This window comes from Chlorocebus sabaeus, chromosome 5, assembly GCF_047675955.1.
Source record: "Chlorocebus sabaeus isolate Y175 chromosome 5, mChlSab1.0.hap1, whole genome shotgun sequence".
Taxonomy (NCBI): Eukaryota; Metazoa; Chordata; class Mammalia; order Primates; family Cercopithecidae; genus Chlorocebus; species Chlorocebus sabaeus.
The window spans coordinates 12129888-12149457 of record NC_132908.1 but is presented as its reverse complement, the minus strand read 5'-3'; the positions used below and the strand labels follow the sequence as shown (position 1 = coordinate 12149457).

Below are 19570 nucleotides of genomic sequence, written 5' to 3'. Positions count from 1 at the left end.
TCTAGCAGGTGGAGGCATCCTACGATACATGGGACAGCTCCCCACAACACAGAATCATCCAGTCCCCAATGTCAGCAGTGCCTAGGTTGTTTAATGTAGAATCTTGGTTGGGACCAAGGATCTGTAATCCCTGTCACTCTTCTGCAATATTTACTGTGGTCTGAAATTATTCAGATGGTTGACTTCTTTAACAAAATGTCTTGGACCTGCCTGCTTCATGTCCACTGTGACTCCCACAGTGCACCTTACCTGTCTTGCTTACTGCTGTATGCCCAGCACCAGGTATATAGTAGGCACCTAATAATGGTCTCTTTCTTATAGGAGCGAATACATAGGTACCTGTAATGAGTGGTTTTTTTTTTTTTTTCTGTATGAAATTTTAATTCTACATTGCCAGTTTATGCAGATCTGCCTAATATAATTAACTCAAAATGAGATTTTTGTTCCATTTGAATTCAGTTGATCACACGTGTTAAAAGTTCACCTCAATCTCCAGTTGTTGAAAAAGAATTGAGACAGAGACTGCCTACTGAAGTATCTAATTTATAAAATGTCACCATTTTTATTTTGTCATTGTAAAGAGGTTTATCTCAACCAGGCTGTAACAAAATTTCCACAGCTTATTCCAAAAGAAAATTTTAATACAAGAGATCTTAAAAAATTAAACACATTTGTTTAAAAATCCTATTATGTAAACCTTAACATAAGAGGGTACTTAATACTACAGGTTTCAGGGCGTCTCTGCAGACTTCTAGACCTTACGAAGACAGACTATCATAGACTCTACATACACAGTCCTCTTACCCCTAAGACGGCTCACTGGGACCCGATCATGGGCCACCCCCAAGTGGGGTTACCATTGCTCCTCCACTCAAAAGACTCGCTTCTCTAAGAAGTCGGTGTCAGATGAGTAAGTGTTCTACCTGACGGCTAAGCCAGGGATGAAGAGAGGCCGACATTCTTCTTACGATGAATCCTGGATAATAAAAACTCTAATTAGCTCTACCCCCATTCCCTTCACTCTGGGAAATTCATGGTCTCTAGGGTCACTTACTGAGCGGTTAGTTGCTCTGGGTGCAAATGTACGATCCACCATTGTGCTGCTGTCCTCAGTTCCGATTTTTGCAAGGACATCCTGTCTTTCCTACACTGACCATGAACGAGTGGTGGTTCCCCTTGCCGTTCATGGAGACCGGCGGCAGAGCTGAGCAGAATCGAGGGGAAGCGGGGGGCCTGGGTGAGTGGTTTTCCGGTTAGGATGGGAAAACATTTATGCACCAGGAAGAACTAAATCCCTGGGCCTTAAACCACCAGTGAATCTAGAATCTTCTGCCAGCAGGGCTGCTTGCTCAACCATCTTCTGAGGAAGCCAGATTTCTTTTTCACTTCTCTATAGAAACTAGCTATAAGGAAGGATGTGCAACTTGGTTGCTGGGATTTAGAAACAAGTGTGTGTTCCATGACAGAATTCAGTTACCCAAATCAGGCCCATAAGATGGCAATGGTTCATGGTTAGAGTGAGGAATATCAGACCGAGTGATCCAGGGTGCATTTCAACAGCCGTGGGATGAACCCGCGGGATCTGGTCTGCCCCAAGCCAGGAGATGCTGGATGCTACACCCTCATTCCTGTTGACCCGGGAGCTGAAGCTTGATTTTAGAAACATAATCAACATTGTGTATTACAAAAACATGAAGATGAACTTTTTTGGCACAGAAATGAGATAAAATATACAGTGCTACAACTGTGCAAAATTAGCACAAAAGCCAATCTGAAAACAGCAAATATTTAACAGTAGCTTTCATGAATTAATGCACAATATTTTGAAAAAAGTTACCTTTGACTTTGCTCATAGCAGATGCCTGCCTTCCAGAAACACCCCATGTCTGCTGTGATTCTGAGCGAAAGAGCAAGGCAGAGTCAAGACAATCACTGCCTTTGGGGTTGAAACCCAGGCACGAGGCTGCCCTTGGCGGGATTTCCGGAAGACTTCTAGACCTTATGTACATACAGACTATCATAGACTGTAGATACGCGGTCCTCTTACCCCTAAGATGGCTCCTTGGGACCCGATGACGGGCACCCCCCAGTGGGGTTACCATTGGAGGCCGCCTAGCCAGTGTGATGTATGGCGGGGAAGGAGGAGTGAGATGTGGGGTGTTGCTCAGGTCCCAGGAGCTGAAAACCCAGTCGTCCTCTTGCCATCAGTTCTGTGCCAAGGTCAGAAGATGCTTCTGGAGTGCAGGGCCGCCTCAGCATGGGCGCTGCAGCTCACATAGGAGCTTGGCGGAGGAAAGAAGTATGGATTCTGGGGGTGGCTTGGAGAGGGAAGGAGAACAGAGACAGCTGGGCCTCCCTGTGAGGGGCCAGATGGAGTTGCAGCCCCATGGGGGCTTGAGCAGGTGGGGCGGGAAGGCCGAGGCCCAGAACCCCATGACTTGGTGCTCAGGGTGGGCGAATCGTCCCGTGCAGAACCAAGACAGGCAGCCACGGCTCACCTGGGCCACAAAGCCATGACTCAGGGTGTTAGGAAATAAGCCGCCTCCAGAAGGCAGAACTGCTGCGCATGAACAAGGCAGGCTGGTGGGCTTCCCTCCTGTTTCCAACCCTGGGTTGTGATCACTGGCCCCAATGCCTGTTTGTTGCATCAGCTACACCCATGCTAGCTATCTGCCTGGTGTAAATGACTTCCGGGCGCCTCTGGTTTTAAAGCAGTTTCCTGCCACGGTTCTAAATAAATGGTTATCAAAGAATTCACCTTAATAAGCTCCAAGGTACAAAGCAGGGCCAAGGGCTGTGATAGACCCAGTCCACGTCCCCCCTCTTCCTACGTCTTGCAAGATGGCACCCTCGCTTACTCCACTGGATGATCCTTTTTGCAGCCAGCAGGTCCCTAGATGCAACTGGTGACTGGATGTGAGGATGGCTGCCACCACGGCCTGTAAGAACTTCCGTGAAAGTGTCTTCCTCCACCAGGGCATGCCAGTAGAGAAACGCTGGGGGCTTTGAACCCCAGCTCCACCCACTACAATGGCTTGCCAGCATTGTGAGTGGAGTATACTGCTAAGTGCGGATCAAAGAAGCTGGAATTTCAGAGTGATTCCAGGAAGAGTGGCGGAGAAGGTTCTGTCTCAGGTCAGGAGTGCAGGGCTGGGCTAGGTTTCTAGCAGCCTTTAACCTCCCTTCCTGCAAGCGTTTGTTCTCTTTCAAGGAGAGACACCTCTGACCAGACCTACCTTTCCTGAGTCTTCTTTCATCTGGGGGAGAAAGAACAAATGAGATGATGCAAAAGATGGAACCCAGTGATGTTCTGTTTGAGTCAGAGCAGGCCATGGAGAGGATTTGGCATGGATTCTTCTTCCCAGCAGAGGTGGTCCCATAAATCCCTTGAGAAACAGACAGGACCCCTGGTTCCTCTGAATGCGGTGGGGGGACTTCCTTTCTCAGATGCTGACTTTGGAAACCCCCGAGTAATCTTGGATGAAGACGACAGACGTGAGATGCAAGGGATCCTTTCCGCCGGGGTGTCTTTGCCACTGATGGGCCACGGGCTGAGCCAGCCTTTGGAATTGAATCCATGCTGAGAGGCAGGTGACGACACATTTAAACAGCATGGAATTTGGGCACCAGGTTCCAGCCACAATCCTGCTAGCCCTGGGTGTTGCCACACCCTGTTTCTCCAGGAACTGGGAACCCTGCCAATTGTCTGTTGCCTGAAGTTCATCCCACCACATTACAGAGCAGGACAGGGGTCTTTTGAGCAGCAGGGTGAACCCAATCATTGCAGAACATTCTACGGGATTCCAAAGGGAAGGCTTCGGGGAGCTGCTACCATGCACCAGTCACTAGCATTTCTGAGCAAAAATGAGGGGAGATGGTCTGGATCTGGGAGATGACTCTAGGGGTCAGTGCATGATCATGGGAGAGGCACCAGGAACAGGCTGGGATGGTTCCCACGTGGCTCCCAGGAACATGCTCTCCACATTTGGGAGAGGAAGACAGGTTGTCTGTGAATAATGCTTTATAAAAGGGGGAGGCGGAGTTTGCCACCCATTCAATATCAGCTGAGAGCATACTTGTTTCTCACGGGTTAGTATCTGTCAGCTCTGGGGGACTGACTGCATTGTTTGACATCATGTCCAGAATGTCCAAGGTGCTTCCTGGTGGGGGTATCTGGAGAAGAGGGCAAGACCTGATTCACATCCTGTGTTTCGGGGACAGGTGTCAGAAAAATGGTGCGGGTCATAAGCCTGGGCGCAGGAGGATGTCAGAGATGGGAGGTTCCTTTCTGTATCCAGCAGAGAACAGGGAGATAACCTCCAGGGTAAGTTCCCTGGCTTAGGGAGACACTCCTGAGACCGTCTCTGAGCTGGCAGCAAACACCTACTTCAAAATGACCGATGTGGCATAAACCCAACCTGAGGGGCCATGACAGACGGCAGCTTGAGCCAGATGGCACCTTGAGCTTTTAGACACTCCCTGCCTCAGTCCGTGAGGGCACTCAGACTTGCCAGCCACGTAGGCTGATGTGCACTCCAGCCCTGGAATTTCCAATAAAGTGTATGTATTGGCCAGGCGCGGTGGCTGACGCCTGTAATCCCAGCACTTTGGGAGGCCGAGGCAGATCATGAGGTCAGGAGATCAAGACCATCCTGGTGAAGACGGTGAAACCCCGTCTCTCCTAAAAATACAAAAAAATTAGCCAGGCGTGGTGGTGGGCGCCTGTAGTCCCAGCTTCTCGGGAGGCTGAGGCAGGAGAATGGCGTGGACCTGGGAGACGACGGAGCTTGCAGTGAGCAGAGATCGCACCACTGCACTCCAGCCTGGGCAACAAAATGAGAATCCATCTCAAAAAAAAAAGTGTATTGCAGCAATGTTGGCAGGTGAGTGGGAGACAGACCAGGTTGCCTTTCCGGGACGTCTCGGGTCCTCCAGACTTGCAAACTGACGGCAGGGTCCCCACTTCCAAGCTCACTGCGACTCATTCAGTGTCACCAGGGCATGCCTTACCTGGCCCAAGGTCCCCTAGGAAGTCATGTAGGCCTCGGTTTCTCTGGGGGGCTGTGAGTGATCTCAGCCTTAAAGGCCATGAACAACCTTCCTCCTCGCTACGAGGGGAACGCACAGCATAAACCTTCCAGATGATTCTCCAGAGATTTCCTCGAGCCAGGAAATGCTCCATGCTCAGCTGGGCCATACACATTTTAAGCCACTGAGTTGAAGCAGTTACAGGACAAGCCTATGGCTTGCTATCTAACTCGCCTTCCACCTGCTTCTGTCCTCAGGTTCCACTGCGTGTCTGCCTCAGCTTAAGGCGGAACGCACTGATTCTTGTATAGTGCATTTCACGACCACCTTCCTGGTTATTTTACCCCAGAAATCCAAACTGCCTCAGCGGTGCTGAGCCTGTGAGGACAGCCCTCGTCGTGCGAGGGGCTCTGATGTGAGCTCACTGGAGGAGGAGCCCCAGGGGCCGCCCAGTTACTGGTCCCCGTCCTCTGCTCCACCTGCCAGCGCCCCCTGTACTCTGAGAGCCATCCTGGCATGGAAGGAACAAGAGGACTCCATCTTAGGAGATGCAGAGTTCTGTTCCCACGGACAATGGTAGCTGGGCAGACGGGGGATGGAAAATGTCTTGAGGGGAGAGAAACATGATCTGTTCAGCGTCCATGCTGTGTCCAAGTTCAGAGACATGGAGCCTGGTTTGAAAACCACGCAACCTTCTGCAGTGGTTCCCTGAGCCAAGTCTCTCATGACTGTGAGGCCAAGTCCACTTTGGACAAGCTGGATGACGCGGGGTTACGAGGCTGCTGCTGATGACTGGGTCAGATGCCCAAGTCCCCCTCAAGCCTGGCGAGGGCCTTGGTGGCCTCAGGCTCCCAAGGGCACACTGGTCCTTCCTGAAGCCAGCCATAGGGGGAGGTACGGGAAGTTCTCTGAACTCAAATATCACTCTTGGCTCCTTGCCAAGGCCACAGGAATATCCCTTGGGAAAAGTGAGCTGTGACACGGCTGGGTGTCTAATGACCATTGGTGGAGAATGCAGTGAAAGGAACAAGATCCCCTCCCCTTTGTCAATCCCAGACATCCCTAGGTTGGGCCAGGCAATAACCTTAAACAGCAAAAAGAGTAACAGTCATTCTAGGCCCCGGGTGGGAAAGAGTGGAGAGCCTGGCTCCGCAGGAACCTTCCTGGGTAGGGGATAAGCTGTGCATCTCACCCAGGGGCCACCAAGCCTGACCTGGTGCCCAACCTCCTGCCAGCCCTGAACTGCTGGGAGGTGAACGAACAGCCCCTGCAGCCCAGGGCAGACCCCAGGAGCAGAAGGACCACATGTTGCAGTCTGTCCAGCGAGGCACCACCTTGCTCTCTGGGGTCAGGGACCATGTGGCTCCAAGACTGACCAGTTTAATCAGGGTGTCGTTTAACTGGTGGGGATCGTGTGCTCTCAGGGTCACCGGATGTACGTGGTTGTCACGCCGAGGTGAGAGGCCAGCGGCAGTGGCTGGGTTGGAGGCAGCTGGCGTGACGCGTAGGGCCTGTGGCTGGGGTTCCGTCGAGGTCAGAGATCGCCGCTCTGGGGCTCTACGTTGCGCGTCTCCCGGGTCTGACCTCGGGACAGTTTGGGGAAGCGGGAAGCCGCTTTGGGCCGGCTGTTCTTGTTCCCAGGCTCTCCGGGCGGGGCGATGTCGCTGGAAGAGCAGAGAATCAGGTTAAGTCTGGGGGTTCAGACGTAAATGACCATGGGCCGGGAAGGGAGCCAGGTGTGTGGGCAGCGGGAGGGATGTGGTTGGGGACTGTGGGCCGGCTCATCGGAGCAGCCTCTGACTGGTAAGTGCTACCTGGAGAAATAAGAAACCCGTATTGTCATATACGCTTTTTTTCTCTTAAAAGCACTCTGAGGCTGCAACCAAGCTTGGCTGTGATGAGTCTGAGCTAGCTCATGGTACCACTGTTCCGGCTGCATTTTAAGGCTATGAAACCATGTTCTAGGCATAGCTTTCTTCCCCCCGTTTTCCTTCATCTTCCAGCACAGGTACAGTTCCAAGGTGACTTTGGAGAACACTGTAAAGTCATAAAAGATGTGTAGCAAAACACAGCAGAGGAACTTCCTGTAGAATTGATCCTAAGAAAATAATGAGGCCCTAGGCCCTGGTCTAGTTATAAGGTCGTTGGGCATGGTATTGTGTTTAAGAGCCAGGAACAGTGGAACATTCCACCAAGAGGGGGACACTGATCCTGGTTCTGAAGCAGCACACAGCAGCACAGCATGTGTGGGTCCCCGGGCACGGGTCTGGGTTGGGAGGCTCTCAGCACACTTTTGAGGGGACAGGGTAGAGGCCGGGAGGCTGCACCCTGAGAGTGGAGGGGGCTCAGCAGGAATTCCCATGGTGCAGTTGCATTTTTAAACTATATTTTCTTGGAACAGAGTCTCAACTCTGTTGCCCGGGTTAGAGTGCAACGGTGCATGCATAGCTCACTGCAGCCTTGACGACCTGGACTCAAGCGATCCTCCCACCTCAGCTGCCTAAGCAGCTGGGACTGTAGGTACTAGCTGCCATGCCTGGCTAATTTTTTAAAACTTTTTGTAGAGTTAGGGTCTTGCTCTGTTGCTCAGGCTGGTCTCAAGTGATCCTCATGCTCAACCTCCCAAAGTGCTGGGATTACAGGTGTGAGCCACTGTGCCTGGCCGATCCTTAACCACACTTGTAAAGTCCCCTTTGTTAGCTAAGGGGACACGTAAAATCTGGGGCTGGGAATGTTCTGTCGACCGTAGGCTATTTGAATAGGAAGTAAACATCAACAGGACACAGCAGTTGATAAGAATGATCTCTAAGTGCTAAGATTACAGATGTTAGAAAACAGACATAAGAAAAATTGTCTACAATAAATATCTCACTGGGACAAAATGCTTTAAAACAAAAGACAAAAACCTACTAGGATCAGTGTTCACTCCTGCATCCTGAGTACCTCTGTGCTGTCGTACCTTTCTGGACGTGAGCCCTCTGGACCGTACAAGGGAAGAGAGGACCCTGTCCACAGCTAGCTCCACCCTATTTGTGGCTCAGGGAGGACAAGGGCCACCTCGCGAGTAAGTGTCAGATCAAGATGATCCACCCCCAGCTGTCTCCAAGCCCAGTTTCAAACACCACATGACTTAAGGAGAGACTTGTGTTTATACAGAAATCCGTTCCCCCATAGGATCCCTACAGGGTTCCCTGAAATAGCCCAATGTGTCTTCATTGCATCTCAGGAGTGATTCTCTTTACGATGATCTGGTTTGCATTGCACCATTCCAGGGACACAGCTACTGTGCGAGTGAAATGCCTCTTGTTTCAACTTTGACACCCTGATAAGCTAACAAAACGAAGACCCCTTTTAATGATTGCCTTCTCATCCTGTAACTCAAGTTGGGCTTCGCCTTCTGTGCATGGATGAAAAAAACATTTGACCTTGAACAAAGCTGGAGATGCTCGGAATGATCTCTGAGCCGGTCCAGCCTGATGTGTGCTGCCCATTCCTCCTTTAGGTGGGCGTCTGGCTGCAGGCCCAAAGCAAACATGCCCCTCTTTCTTCAAAGGCTGACCCGCCTTACCAGAAGCTGCTTTATCCCTGGATCCTCCTGAGAGGATGGTTTGAAGATGCTGGAAGGAGGTCTTTGCTCACGGTGTAGGGGAACTGATTCTTAGAAAGATACAGGAAGGCGTGGATGTAAATGTCAGGTTAAAGTGATGCCCTCACAATCCCCTCCTGTCACGCTGTTCAGCTCCAGGGTCCGACCAGCCACTCCTTAGCCTGCAACCACCACCATCAATCAGCACAGCCAGGACGAACCTGGCCTGCAATGACCAGAGCCTGGGGAGGAGCCCTGGAGGTAACCGGCTCAGAGTGGTGGGAGAGGCTAATGCCTTGCTGGTCGTGAGAGAAGAGGTACCAGTTGCTGGGGCGAGGATGCTTTTGTAACAGTACCTGCCATGCAGGGTTGGAGAGAGGGTAGGGCTTTGTTCAGTCCTGCTGTGGATGGTTCTGTCTGAGCCTTGGTTTCCTCGTTTGTCATTTGGGGATGACAACTGTGAGCACATCCTAGTACTGTGGTACGGATTCGAGGGCTATCTGACGCCACCAACTAGCTGTGTTTCCGTAGGCAAATACCTGCCATCTGAGCCTTGGACAGAATAAAGATGGGGTGGTTTTAAGCATCATGGGGATCCAGTGCCTAGATCCAGTGCCTAGAGTGACAATGACTAGGCAGCATTGAACATTCAAACACACATGGGCTGCACCACCAGACACCATGTTGGGCACGAAGGGGTGCAGAAGTGGCCTTGGGCTTGGAGAGCCACAGTTTCACTGAGGATGTAGAGGGCAGACCCTGGACAGATGGCTGCGGTAGAAGCATGGGGTGGAGTGGAGGATGCCCCAATGAGGGGGAACCCAGGTGGTTTGGAGCAGGGCACAGAGGGTTTCCTGGAAGAGGTAGAGGTGTGGAGGGTGAGCAGGAGTGAGCTGAGGATCACTGTCCGAAGGGCTCTCTAGCTGTGAAGATGAGCACAGGGGAAGTGCGGGCCCATGAGGAGTTGGGGGGGACTTGTAGCCGGGCACACCCGGCCCAGCTGCTTTCTCTGCTTAGAAGGCAGGGTTAGCTCGGGGCGTCCACTTGACCTATCATGGGGCTGTTTGTCCTGATGTCCGTACCAGACAGCTGGGGACTCCCAGTGAGAGTTGGCTGCTGTGGTTGACGGTGTGACAGCGGGCTCGTGTGCCATGCAGACGTTCAATCCTCCAGGCCCTGTGGAACAGAGCCGTGTGTCGGGACACAGGCTTGGTGGGTGGTGAGACGAGTGGACCCAGGTGGGCTGGAGGCAGGGCTGCTATGATGGCTCCTGACAACCCAGGGTGAGGATGGGCAGACGAGGCTGTGGGACGATGGGCTTCATTTGGGACAAGTTGAGTGGATGATACCTGCAGAAATCTGCCTGGAACAGGGGCTTCAGTGAGCATGTGACGGACGGAAAACCCAGACTGCTGAGCACAGTGGGCTTGAGCGGAGAGTGCCGGCGGCCAGTGGCATATGAGGCTGAACGTCTTGCAACTGCCATCTTTGTAGGTCGAGAATAGCCTAATACTGGTAATGCTGTCTGGCTGAACAGTAGCATCTGAAGGTGTGGGGCGGGTGCGAGTAGGAGTGTGTAAACTGGGGAAGGAAGCAGGATGATATGGATAGAAGAGACAGGGCCAATACTCAGCGTGAAGGGAAGGAGACCCCACATTTCCCCCAATGGGCCCCTCCCCTACAGGGGAGATACGAGGCCAGTGCCATGCTCACTCCAGGACTGGCATCCAAAAGTAGAGATACGGGCTGCAGTCAGACGGTTTCCATGGAAGCTGAAAGGCCTTGTATTTACAATGGCAGCCTTAAAGAAGATCCATTTCTTTTTTCCCCTTTAAAACCAAGGCTCCCTCCAACCCCTGCTGCAGATGCCTCCTCCCGACAGCATTCTCAGAGTGAAATTCTCATCCCTCATAGCCCTTGTTAGCTGCCGACTTTTACCTACTGTACCACTAAGATTTCCAGAATGACGGCACCATTTCTTACCGGCTCCACTGACAGAAGCCAGCCACAAAGAAGCACACTGTCTCTTGTCGTGACTGCATTTTTATAACAAAGTGGGCTTGTAGCTCTGGGGCCTAAGTGAGAGACGAATGCATGGACAAGTTACATTCCGTTCCTTCTCCCCAGCAGGGACTCTTAATGCTGGGGCTAGGTCTGTTCTAGTTATGCAAACAAGAAAAAGGGGGTCTGGATGACAATCCCTAAGAATGAATTGCCAAAGGCCTTAAATCCATATTCAGAGTCAGAAAACTTGGGTTCCTTCTGTTAGACACTATAGACTTTACAGAAAGAGCCATAACCTCTGCACGGCACAGCTTTTTGGTGTGTGAAGTGAGGATAATGTCAATCATACATCATTCAATGCATATGTATGCGGTTGGCAATAATTAGAAATAGATATGGCTCTTTTGACATGCTGCAATAACTGAAATAAGGTAAGAGCACCAGTAAAGTCTGGCCAGCAAACTCATGGGAACTTCCACTGGTAGAGGCATCTAATATACCAAAGGAACTGGGTATAGACTTTTTTTTCTCTTCTAGAGATGGGGGTCTCCCTGTGGGGCCCAGGATGGTCTCAAACTCCTGGGTTCAAGCAATCCTTTCATCTCAGCCTCCCAAGTGCTTGGGATTACAGGCGTGAGCCACCATACCCAGCCAAGGAGGCGTTTACTTCCTAAACTGCCTCCTGTTCCCAGTGTAACCCCTCAACTCCCTGCCCTGGGGGAAGGGGCCTGGAGGGAGCAGACGGATTCTTCTCTGAAAAGCCCATCCTCCGCATGGCAGGTCTTTTGCTGCGTGCTCCCGACACAGCAGAGGCCTTGGAGGGCGATGTAGATGGGGAGAGATGGGTATTCAGCGGGGACATTTACGGGCAGCCTGAAGAAATACAAGGCAGTGAGCAAACGGGTGGGGGTTCCAGTCTTGAGCCAGCTCAGCAAATGGGGAAATCGTAGCCGTTCTGTAAACAATAAGAGAGAGTGCCATCTCGGGCATTCTTCATGTTCCTATTAGCTGGGGCCAGAGCCCATCAGGGGCTCTGGGGCATTCAAGAGAAAAGACTCAGTTTCTACCTTCCAGGGGCCAGGACAGCCTGTAAGATGTGATTGACAAGGAGGCCTAACGAAGCCGCCACCCGAGGGTGCAGACCCCTCAGCCAGTGGTGCGAGATGACTCAACATCTTTCAGACTTGGGGAGAGGTCTCCCCATTTTTTTGTTTTTGAGATGGTGTCTTGCTCTGTTGCCCATGCTGGAGTGCAGTGGCAAAATCTCGGCTCACTGCAAGCTCCACCTCCCGAGTTCATGCCATTCTCCTGCCTCAGCCTCCCGAGTAGCTGGGACTACAGGCGCCCGCCACCATGCCCAGCTAACTTTTTGTATTTTTAGTAGAGACGGGGTTTCACTGTGTTTGCCAGGATGGTCTCAATCTCCTGACCTCGTGATCTGCCTGTCTCAGCCTCCCAGAGTTCCCCAATTTCCTGGCCCTATTCCTTGAGCCAATTATGTTATTCACCTTATTAGGTTGCTAAATTTACTAATGAACGACATACTACAAAGAACAAAATCCAGTCACCATCTATTTTCACCATTGTAGGTGAAATATCAATGTGATAAAAGACTGGCTCAGGATAGCGGTCACTCCTCTACAGTGACTTTCTCTAGTCCACAAAGTGGATTTTCGGAGCCATGGATCCAGATCCCGACGCTCCTCTGGTACCTGCAGGGCGGGTACCGGGAGGCCACTTTGAGGGTGTGAGCCTCAGAATCCCAGCATCCTGATTGTGGCAAGTGACATCCCTGAACCCAGAGTCACCCCACCTGGAGCTGGGATGAGGACAGGCCGTGCCCTTTCCCAGACTCCGTTGTTACTGTCTTCTGTGCATCTCCTATATGACATTCAGTACCTTTATTTTTCGGTGACCTTGGCCTTTGCAACAATCTTCATGAACACGGTTTTAAAGGCACATTGAAGAATTTGAGAAGCTTTTCCTACGTACCAGCCCTCATTCCTTTGCTGCTCCTCGTATTGGGTGAATGTTTGCTTCTTACTATGCTGGTTTTTGCAACATGGACAAATCTCAAGTGCGTTGTCAAATTCCCAGAGCTGCCCCACATCTGAGTCCATTCACAGGCCGCTCTGGAAAAGGCAAAACTAGGAGTGACAGAGAACCGATCGGGGTTGCCAGGGATTAACTACAGAAGAACGCTCGGGGATTTGGGGGTAAAGGAGCTGTTCCGTACCTTGATGGTGCTGGCTACAGGACTCCATGTCTTTCAAAACTCACCGAACTGTGCCATAGAAACGAGAAATGGCACCATGGTAGGCTTCAATCTCAAACTTGACTCCAAGAGGGCAGTATCTGTAAATCTACACTTTTCCGGGGTGAAAGAGCCCCTCAGGGAAGACCCTGATAGCCTGAAGCTCTTAGGCCAGTGGCCTTTGTCCCTGTCTCTGGGTAGAAAGCAGGGGCCCTGGGGACAAAGTCTGAGATGATTCCCGGCCGTGTCATTCACCAGCAGGGGTACTTGGGCTGGCGACGATGCTCCTCTCTGAGACTCAGATTCCTCGCCTGGGAAGGGGATCAAAGTCAAACTACCGAGTTGCATGCACTTTAAATGGGTGAACTGTATGGTGTGTGATCTGTATCTTGAACTGTGTTAAAAAATGGTGCAAGCATACATGAAGGGGAAAATCACAGGATCTGCCTTGCAGGTTCTTAAGACAAAGCCGAGGATCACGTACGATGCTGCGATGGTGTGCGGCTCGTAGGTGTGCTGCTTAGTGAATGCCCTCACCCTTTACTGCTGAACTTGGCTTTGGCCACCTCCGGCAGGGTTCACCACTCCACTGCAAACCGTGTGTTCAGGTCAGACCTTGATCTTACACCTCAGACCTGGTATTGCCGGAGCCATTTTGGGATCACACAGGGAGGGAATGGACTTAGAAACGCAGTTCAAACTACTGGGCAGAAAACACAGGAAGGAAATGGCACAGAGGATTCATCCCCAAATCCACGAGGGGCCGGGCCCTCCTGGGTTGCAGGGTGTGCATTGCCACCAAACTGGGAAACTCTCGCAACTCTCTGGGGACATCACTTCCCCAGGGCTGCACCTGGCTCTGAACTCATCTGGAAGGCAACTGGAGAAAGTGGAGAGAAAACTCCTGGGATACCATGGTCACTTAGGAGACAGCCCATGCGTCCCCCCGACACTGCCTCCTCCCCTCCCAGGAGAGGGATGTAAGCTGCGGTAATGAGCCCCTGCCAGGCCACGCGTGTTCCTGACACAGGCGCTTGGTATTCGTTTCATAAACTCCATCATCCCTGCTGCTGGCCATTACAGCAGTACCGGGGGAGTTGGGGCGAAGGGGGTCTGTGAGGTCACCCGCTGAGGGCCCCAGGGGTGGGTGTTTTTAATAAGCCTCTGGGGTGCACTGCATGGTGCCCTGTCACTGGCATATGCGGCTGAAATTGATCCGACACCCTCAACTGCTCATCAGTGAAAACGGCTGGGAGGAGAGACTAGCTTTTCATTTCGCTTCACCTCTGATCTGTGTTTAGGTGAGCTGGTCAATACTTCATTTACTAGGAGCTGCCTTCATAGGGAGGAGGGCTCAGTCTCTGCAACCCAGCTAAGACCAAGCTGTGTGTGCAGCAGGGATGTGGCCAACATCCTCCACGACCCAGCTCCTTGATGAGAATGTGTGTGTACCAGTTTGAAAACCCAGTTCTGCCTCCGGGACGTGGAAATCATGGAGAATGTGCTCCCTGCATCTTTCTTAGGCCCTTGGATCTGTGGAGTGGGAAGGAGTGGCGCTGCCCTGGCTTCTGTCCCATGTGGCCTTGGAGGTCCCGATGGGTGGTGTCAGAGCACACCAGGCTGAACAGCCTTTGAATTCGTTCCTGGGCAACATCTGCACCTCAGGCCTGCGTGATGGGTGCCCCCTGAAATCCAATTCCATTGTGAACTTTCCTGACATCCACCAAGGCTTTTACCTCCTGCCTCTTAATTTGAAATGGGTCTCCAAGACTTCCACTATCGACAGAAGCAACCCAGAAATGGCTGTGGCAGTACCAAGGGTTCCTTGAAGGCAGGTCTGGGTCTGGTTCTCTTTGGATCCCAACACCAATAAGGCACTTGATTTAATTATTTTGAATAATTAAATCTTTAGCTTGTCAAATCTTCAGCTAAAGGAATAAAAGATTCTCATACCATCCTTAAGCCGGCCACGTGAAGGGGGTGCTGTAATTATCATCCTAATCTTGTGGGTGTGGAAAATAAAGCAGGGAGGGTAAATTTTATGGCTAATGAGGAGCAGAGGCTGGTCTTGATCTTGAATGTGCGGTCTGACCCAGAGTCCATGACTAGACGCAAATGCATCCAAGCCCAGCCCGCAAGACGCTACAGTTAGGTGGGGGCAGAAGTGGGTATGTGACCAGGCAGCTGTTGCTCGCTGCTTTGAGAGATAGATGGACAAACCCTCGGGAGTCACACTGTGCAAGGTTTCAACCATAAATAGAAATGGTCCGGGAGGTGAAGGACAGGACAGGCATGCCCAGAAAAGCAGGAGGTACATGTAACTCCCAGGGAAGAACCCAAAAGACTCAGGGCAGGGGACAAGGGATGCCTGCAGGACAGACACTGGCTTTTGGGAACTAAAGAACTCAGAATACTGAGGGCACAACCTGTCACCAGATGAATGTAAATCCCCCACCCAGCATTTTTTCATGATCTTTTGAGTGTGCTTTCTATAACGCTGTGACATTGCTGCTAGGTTCCTGGTATTTTTAAGCTTCAGGCTTTTCTTCTTCAAACTCTGGCTGTGTAGTTGCTCTTCTACAAGTACAAGTTAAATGGTGAAAAGGGAAAGCAGTAAGAATCTAGAGAATCCTCTTATTTATACAGGCTCATTGCTTGAAAAAAAGAAAAAAAACAGCTTGTCAACCCACCCTTTGTGGATAACCACTCTTAGGATACAGTTTTCTAGTCATCTTTCTATGTGGGTTTGTCATAGTACATCTTCCAAAATGAAAGTAAAGTTGCTTTGAAATTTGGTATTGCTTTAAATCCAAGCATTCTGGCCTTGGATATGCCAGAGACGATGGTGGAAATGGCCTGGAAGATAGTAAGGACGAACGTGCTGTGTAAGTCGCACAGTGACTGCTGGGAGGCTGGGTGTGTCTATTTCTTGCTGTCCTCACCATGGCACATGGGAAGTTCAAGAAGTTACTGCCCCAGGCCCACATTAGAGAAGCAGAATGTGGCTTACATTCGGGTACAGGGCCATGCCCAAGGTCACGTGGCAGCAGTCCCCAACCTTTTTGGCACCAGGGGCCAGTTTTGTGTAAGATAATTTTTCCAGTCTTGGGAGGTGGGGATGGTTTTGAGATAAAGTACATTACATTTGAACATTCTATTACTACATTGCAATAAATAATAATTATACAACTCACCACAATGTAGAATCACGGGGAACCCTGAGCTTGTTTTCCTGCAACTAGACAGTCCCTTCTGGGGGCGATGGGAGATGGTGAGAGATCAGGTATTAGATTCTCATAAAGAGGACGCAGCCTAGATCCCTTGTCTGTGCAGTTTACAGTAGGGTTTGCAGTCCTATGAGAATCGAATGCCACTGCTGATCTGTCAGGAGGCGGAGCTCAGACAGTGATGTGAGCGACGGGGAGTGGCTGTAAATACAGATGAAGCTCTGCTCACCTGCTGTGTAGCCCAGTTCCTAACAGGCTACTGATTGGGTACTGCTCCACGGGTTGGGGACCCAAACCCGATCCGAACACTTCTTATCCTGGGCTAAGGAGCAGAGGACACAGCGGTAGGCCTCGAGGTTTCTAGGAAGACGTTGCAGTTATGACCTGTGAATTGACTTGCTTAAAAGGAGTCTTTTCTCTCTCTCCCCCAATATCTGTGTAAAGTCTCTTAATTCCTCTATTATCTGAAAAATGGGGCCGATATCAACCACCTAAACAGGACAAAGCATTTAGGGTCCGAAGCAAACTCGGGCACATTCTCTGCAAATGGGCTGCCTATGGCCCTGTTGTGGATCTTGGCGACTGCGGACCTGTCCCTAGGGAGCCCCATCAGGCGGATAAACGAGATGCACAACTTGTGAAGATCACTCAAGGGGCATGAGGGGTGTTGGGGACAAAGCTGAGTCTGAGACAGGGGGCCTTGTGGTGAGGCAGGTACAGCACCCCCGTAGAAACGGAATGGGGGTGGATTCGAGGACCAGGAGTAGGATGGGGGGGGGATGGAGAACGGATTTCTTTTGAGCTTGGGGCCTGGACTGTGGGAGCAGCTGGGGCAGAGGGACAGGTGTATGGATCCACCATGGACGGGGTACTGAGAGGCATGGCACGGCGGGGTGCATGCATCCCCGGGTAAACAGTGCCCATTAAAAACTAGAGATCCAGTGTGCCTAACTTTCAAGGGCGCCTTACGTTCATAGGGTATAGAGCAGTCTACCAGTGCTCGCTAGACGTCCGCTTTCACCGTTTCTAGGCTAAAAGATCACTCTGGGTAAAATCCTGATCAGGAGCAATGGCTGTGATGTTGATGGCCTCTTTGTTGGTAGCCCCTGGTCACCTTAAGTGGGTACCTCGGGTTTCAGAGCTGGCTTGGGCTGACCTTTCAGAAGGCCACATATATCATCTACTAGGGTAGGCTAAAGAGAGGCTGCGTGATGGTTCTGCTGGGGTAAACCGCCTCACTTTCCAAGGATGGAAAGGATTCTCCCTGAATCCTGCTGCTGTTCTAATTCTCAGTCACCCCTGTACCCACTTTCCATGGGATGCTCAGAGCACATCATGTCTCCGTTGTAATCCCAGCCACTTCCCTCGCAGTGCTCTCCCCACCAAAGCACCCAGCCCAACCAACCCTGGCCGAAAACTTCAGCAGAAGACCCACAGGAAGACAGAGTGGTGAATGAAAACCGCAGCCAGCCTGCCCCGCGGACTTGAGAGTCCTCCAGTTCCCGTAAGATCATGATGGAGCTGAAAAATATGTCACTTACTGACATCACAATGCACCACACTACTCCTATGTCTGAGGTGATGCTGCTGTCAAGCCTACTGCACTGCCAGTCATGGAAAATATTTTTTTGGCCCGGCTGTGGTGGCTCACTTGAGGCCAGGAGTTTGAGATCAGACTGGCCAATATGGTGAAACCTTGTCTCTACCGAAAATGCAAAAATTCATTGGGTGTAGTGGCGTGTTCCTGTAAACCCAGCTACTCGGTAGGCTGAGGCAGGAAAATCGCTTGAACTCAAGAGGTTTCACTGAGCTGAGACCATGCCACTGCATCCTAGCCTGGGTGACAGCAAGATTCCACCTCAGAAAATGTAAACAATTTAAACGGAGAAAAAAAAACATCAGTAGGGATATAAAATATTTTTTATACTGCTGTACAATGTGTGTGTTATGAAAGTCAAGAAGTTTTAAGCAAACTTCAAAAGTTATAAATTCAGTATAACCTAGAGGTCCCACATTTGTGAAGTCCCCTAGTGCACGTGACATCCTGAGCTTTCACCTTCCCCTAATACCCAGAACCACTTCCAGTCCTACAGGCTCCAGTCATGGGCAGGGCCCTAGACAGGTGGATCATTTTTCATCTCTTACCCTTTGTAGATACACGAATCCTGCTGTGTTGCAGGTGCCCATGGTATCCACTATGCTCATGTATTGCATAGGTTTGTGTACATGAGCGCACTCTGAGGTTCACACACCACTGCAATCACCTCATGATCCCCCTCTCAGAACGTATCCCCATCATTGGGTGACGCGTGATTATTTTGCACCGTACACCCTGCGCTAGGCCCCAACGGACCAAACCAAACTGGAGTCACTCAAGCCCAATGCCACCTAGTTAAGCTACAATGGTATGGAAGCAGGAAGACCCCCACGCAGGCGATTGCAGTCTACCTGAGACAGCATAAGAAGGAAGTCCCCTCTGTTTAACTCTGACCAAAAAAGCAACCTGAGGCAGGTAACCTGATGTTAACCCATCCATCATTTGTCCCCACCTCACAAAACGTGTTCTGCCATTGAGCACTGGGGGCTCTCATCGTACTTTGTACAATGGAGGCTGCCTCAATTCATGAACCACAAAAGCCAGTTGACTAAATTTACTGTAATTCTTTTGACACTGTTCCCTGAGAAGGCATCAGCGTACACCCACCCGCTGCTGCTCCTGACATAAGCCCCGCTCCTGGGGGAAGGCTCACCCTCCATCGGGCTGTTCCCCAATAGCTTCCTCCAGGACTTTGCAACTCCACAACTCCTCTCCCTCGGCCTCCGAGGCCCTCTGGTCGGTATTGAGCTCTCCATCCCCCATCCTAGGAGAACTTAAAAGACTGGTGGGTAGCAATTGACTTCCTTTCATCTCAACCCCACTAGTCCACTTTTAAAGCTCTCAGGAAGGTCACCAGTGACTAGTGTTGTCAAAGTCAACTGGAAGGCTGGGCACAGTGGCTCACACCTGTAATGCCAGCACTTTGGGAGGCCGAGGCAGGCAGATCACTTGAGGTCAGGAGTTCGAGACCAGTCTGGCCAACATGGTGAAACCCCATCTCTACTAAAAATACAAAAATTAGCCGGGCGTGGTGGCAGGCACCTGTAATCCCAGCTACACAGGACACTGAGGCAGAAGAGTTGTTTGAACCCAGGAGGCGGTTGCAGTGAGCCAAGACCATGCCACTCCACCTCAGCCTGGGTGATGAGCAAAACTCTGTGTCAGAAAAAAACAACGGTGGCTTGTGCCAGTTGCAAGTCCTGGACCATTCAGCATCTCCACCCTCTTCTGAGGTTCCTTCCATCTCTCTGAGGACTGCTTTGCCACTAAATTGTGGAGGGTCCTGGGTCTCTTCTGACTGCACTCCCCACATGTGCTCTCGTCCATTCGGATGGCTCTCCATAGATCCAAATGGCAAAGCTTCCCAAATTCAC

General features: G+C 51.1%; 1 protein-coding gene across 4 annotated transcripts in view; it reads right to left on the bottom strand.

Moving 5' to 3' along the window:
* SNX29 (sorting nexin 29) overlaps positions 1-19570 on the bottom strand; it is a 638098-nt gene that overhangs the window by 42374 nt on the left and 576154 nt on the right. For 2 of the 4 annotated variants that reach the window (XM_073015179.1, XM_073015178.1), the window contains one exon: positions 12369-12750. The exons of 1 other annotated variant lie outside the window; for it this stretch is intronic. In XM_073015179.1, the coding sequence (XP_072871280.1) occupies positions 12603-12750 (148 nt within the window). In that variant the 3' untranslated portion in view covers positions 12369-12602. Of the gene's footprint in view, positions 1-530; positions 6693-12368; positions 12751-19570 lie in introns of those variants that run through there. One more of the 4 variants, XM_007986052.3, reaches the window with a different exon arrangement.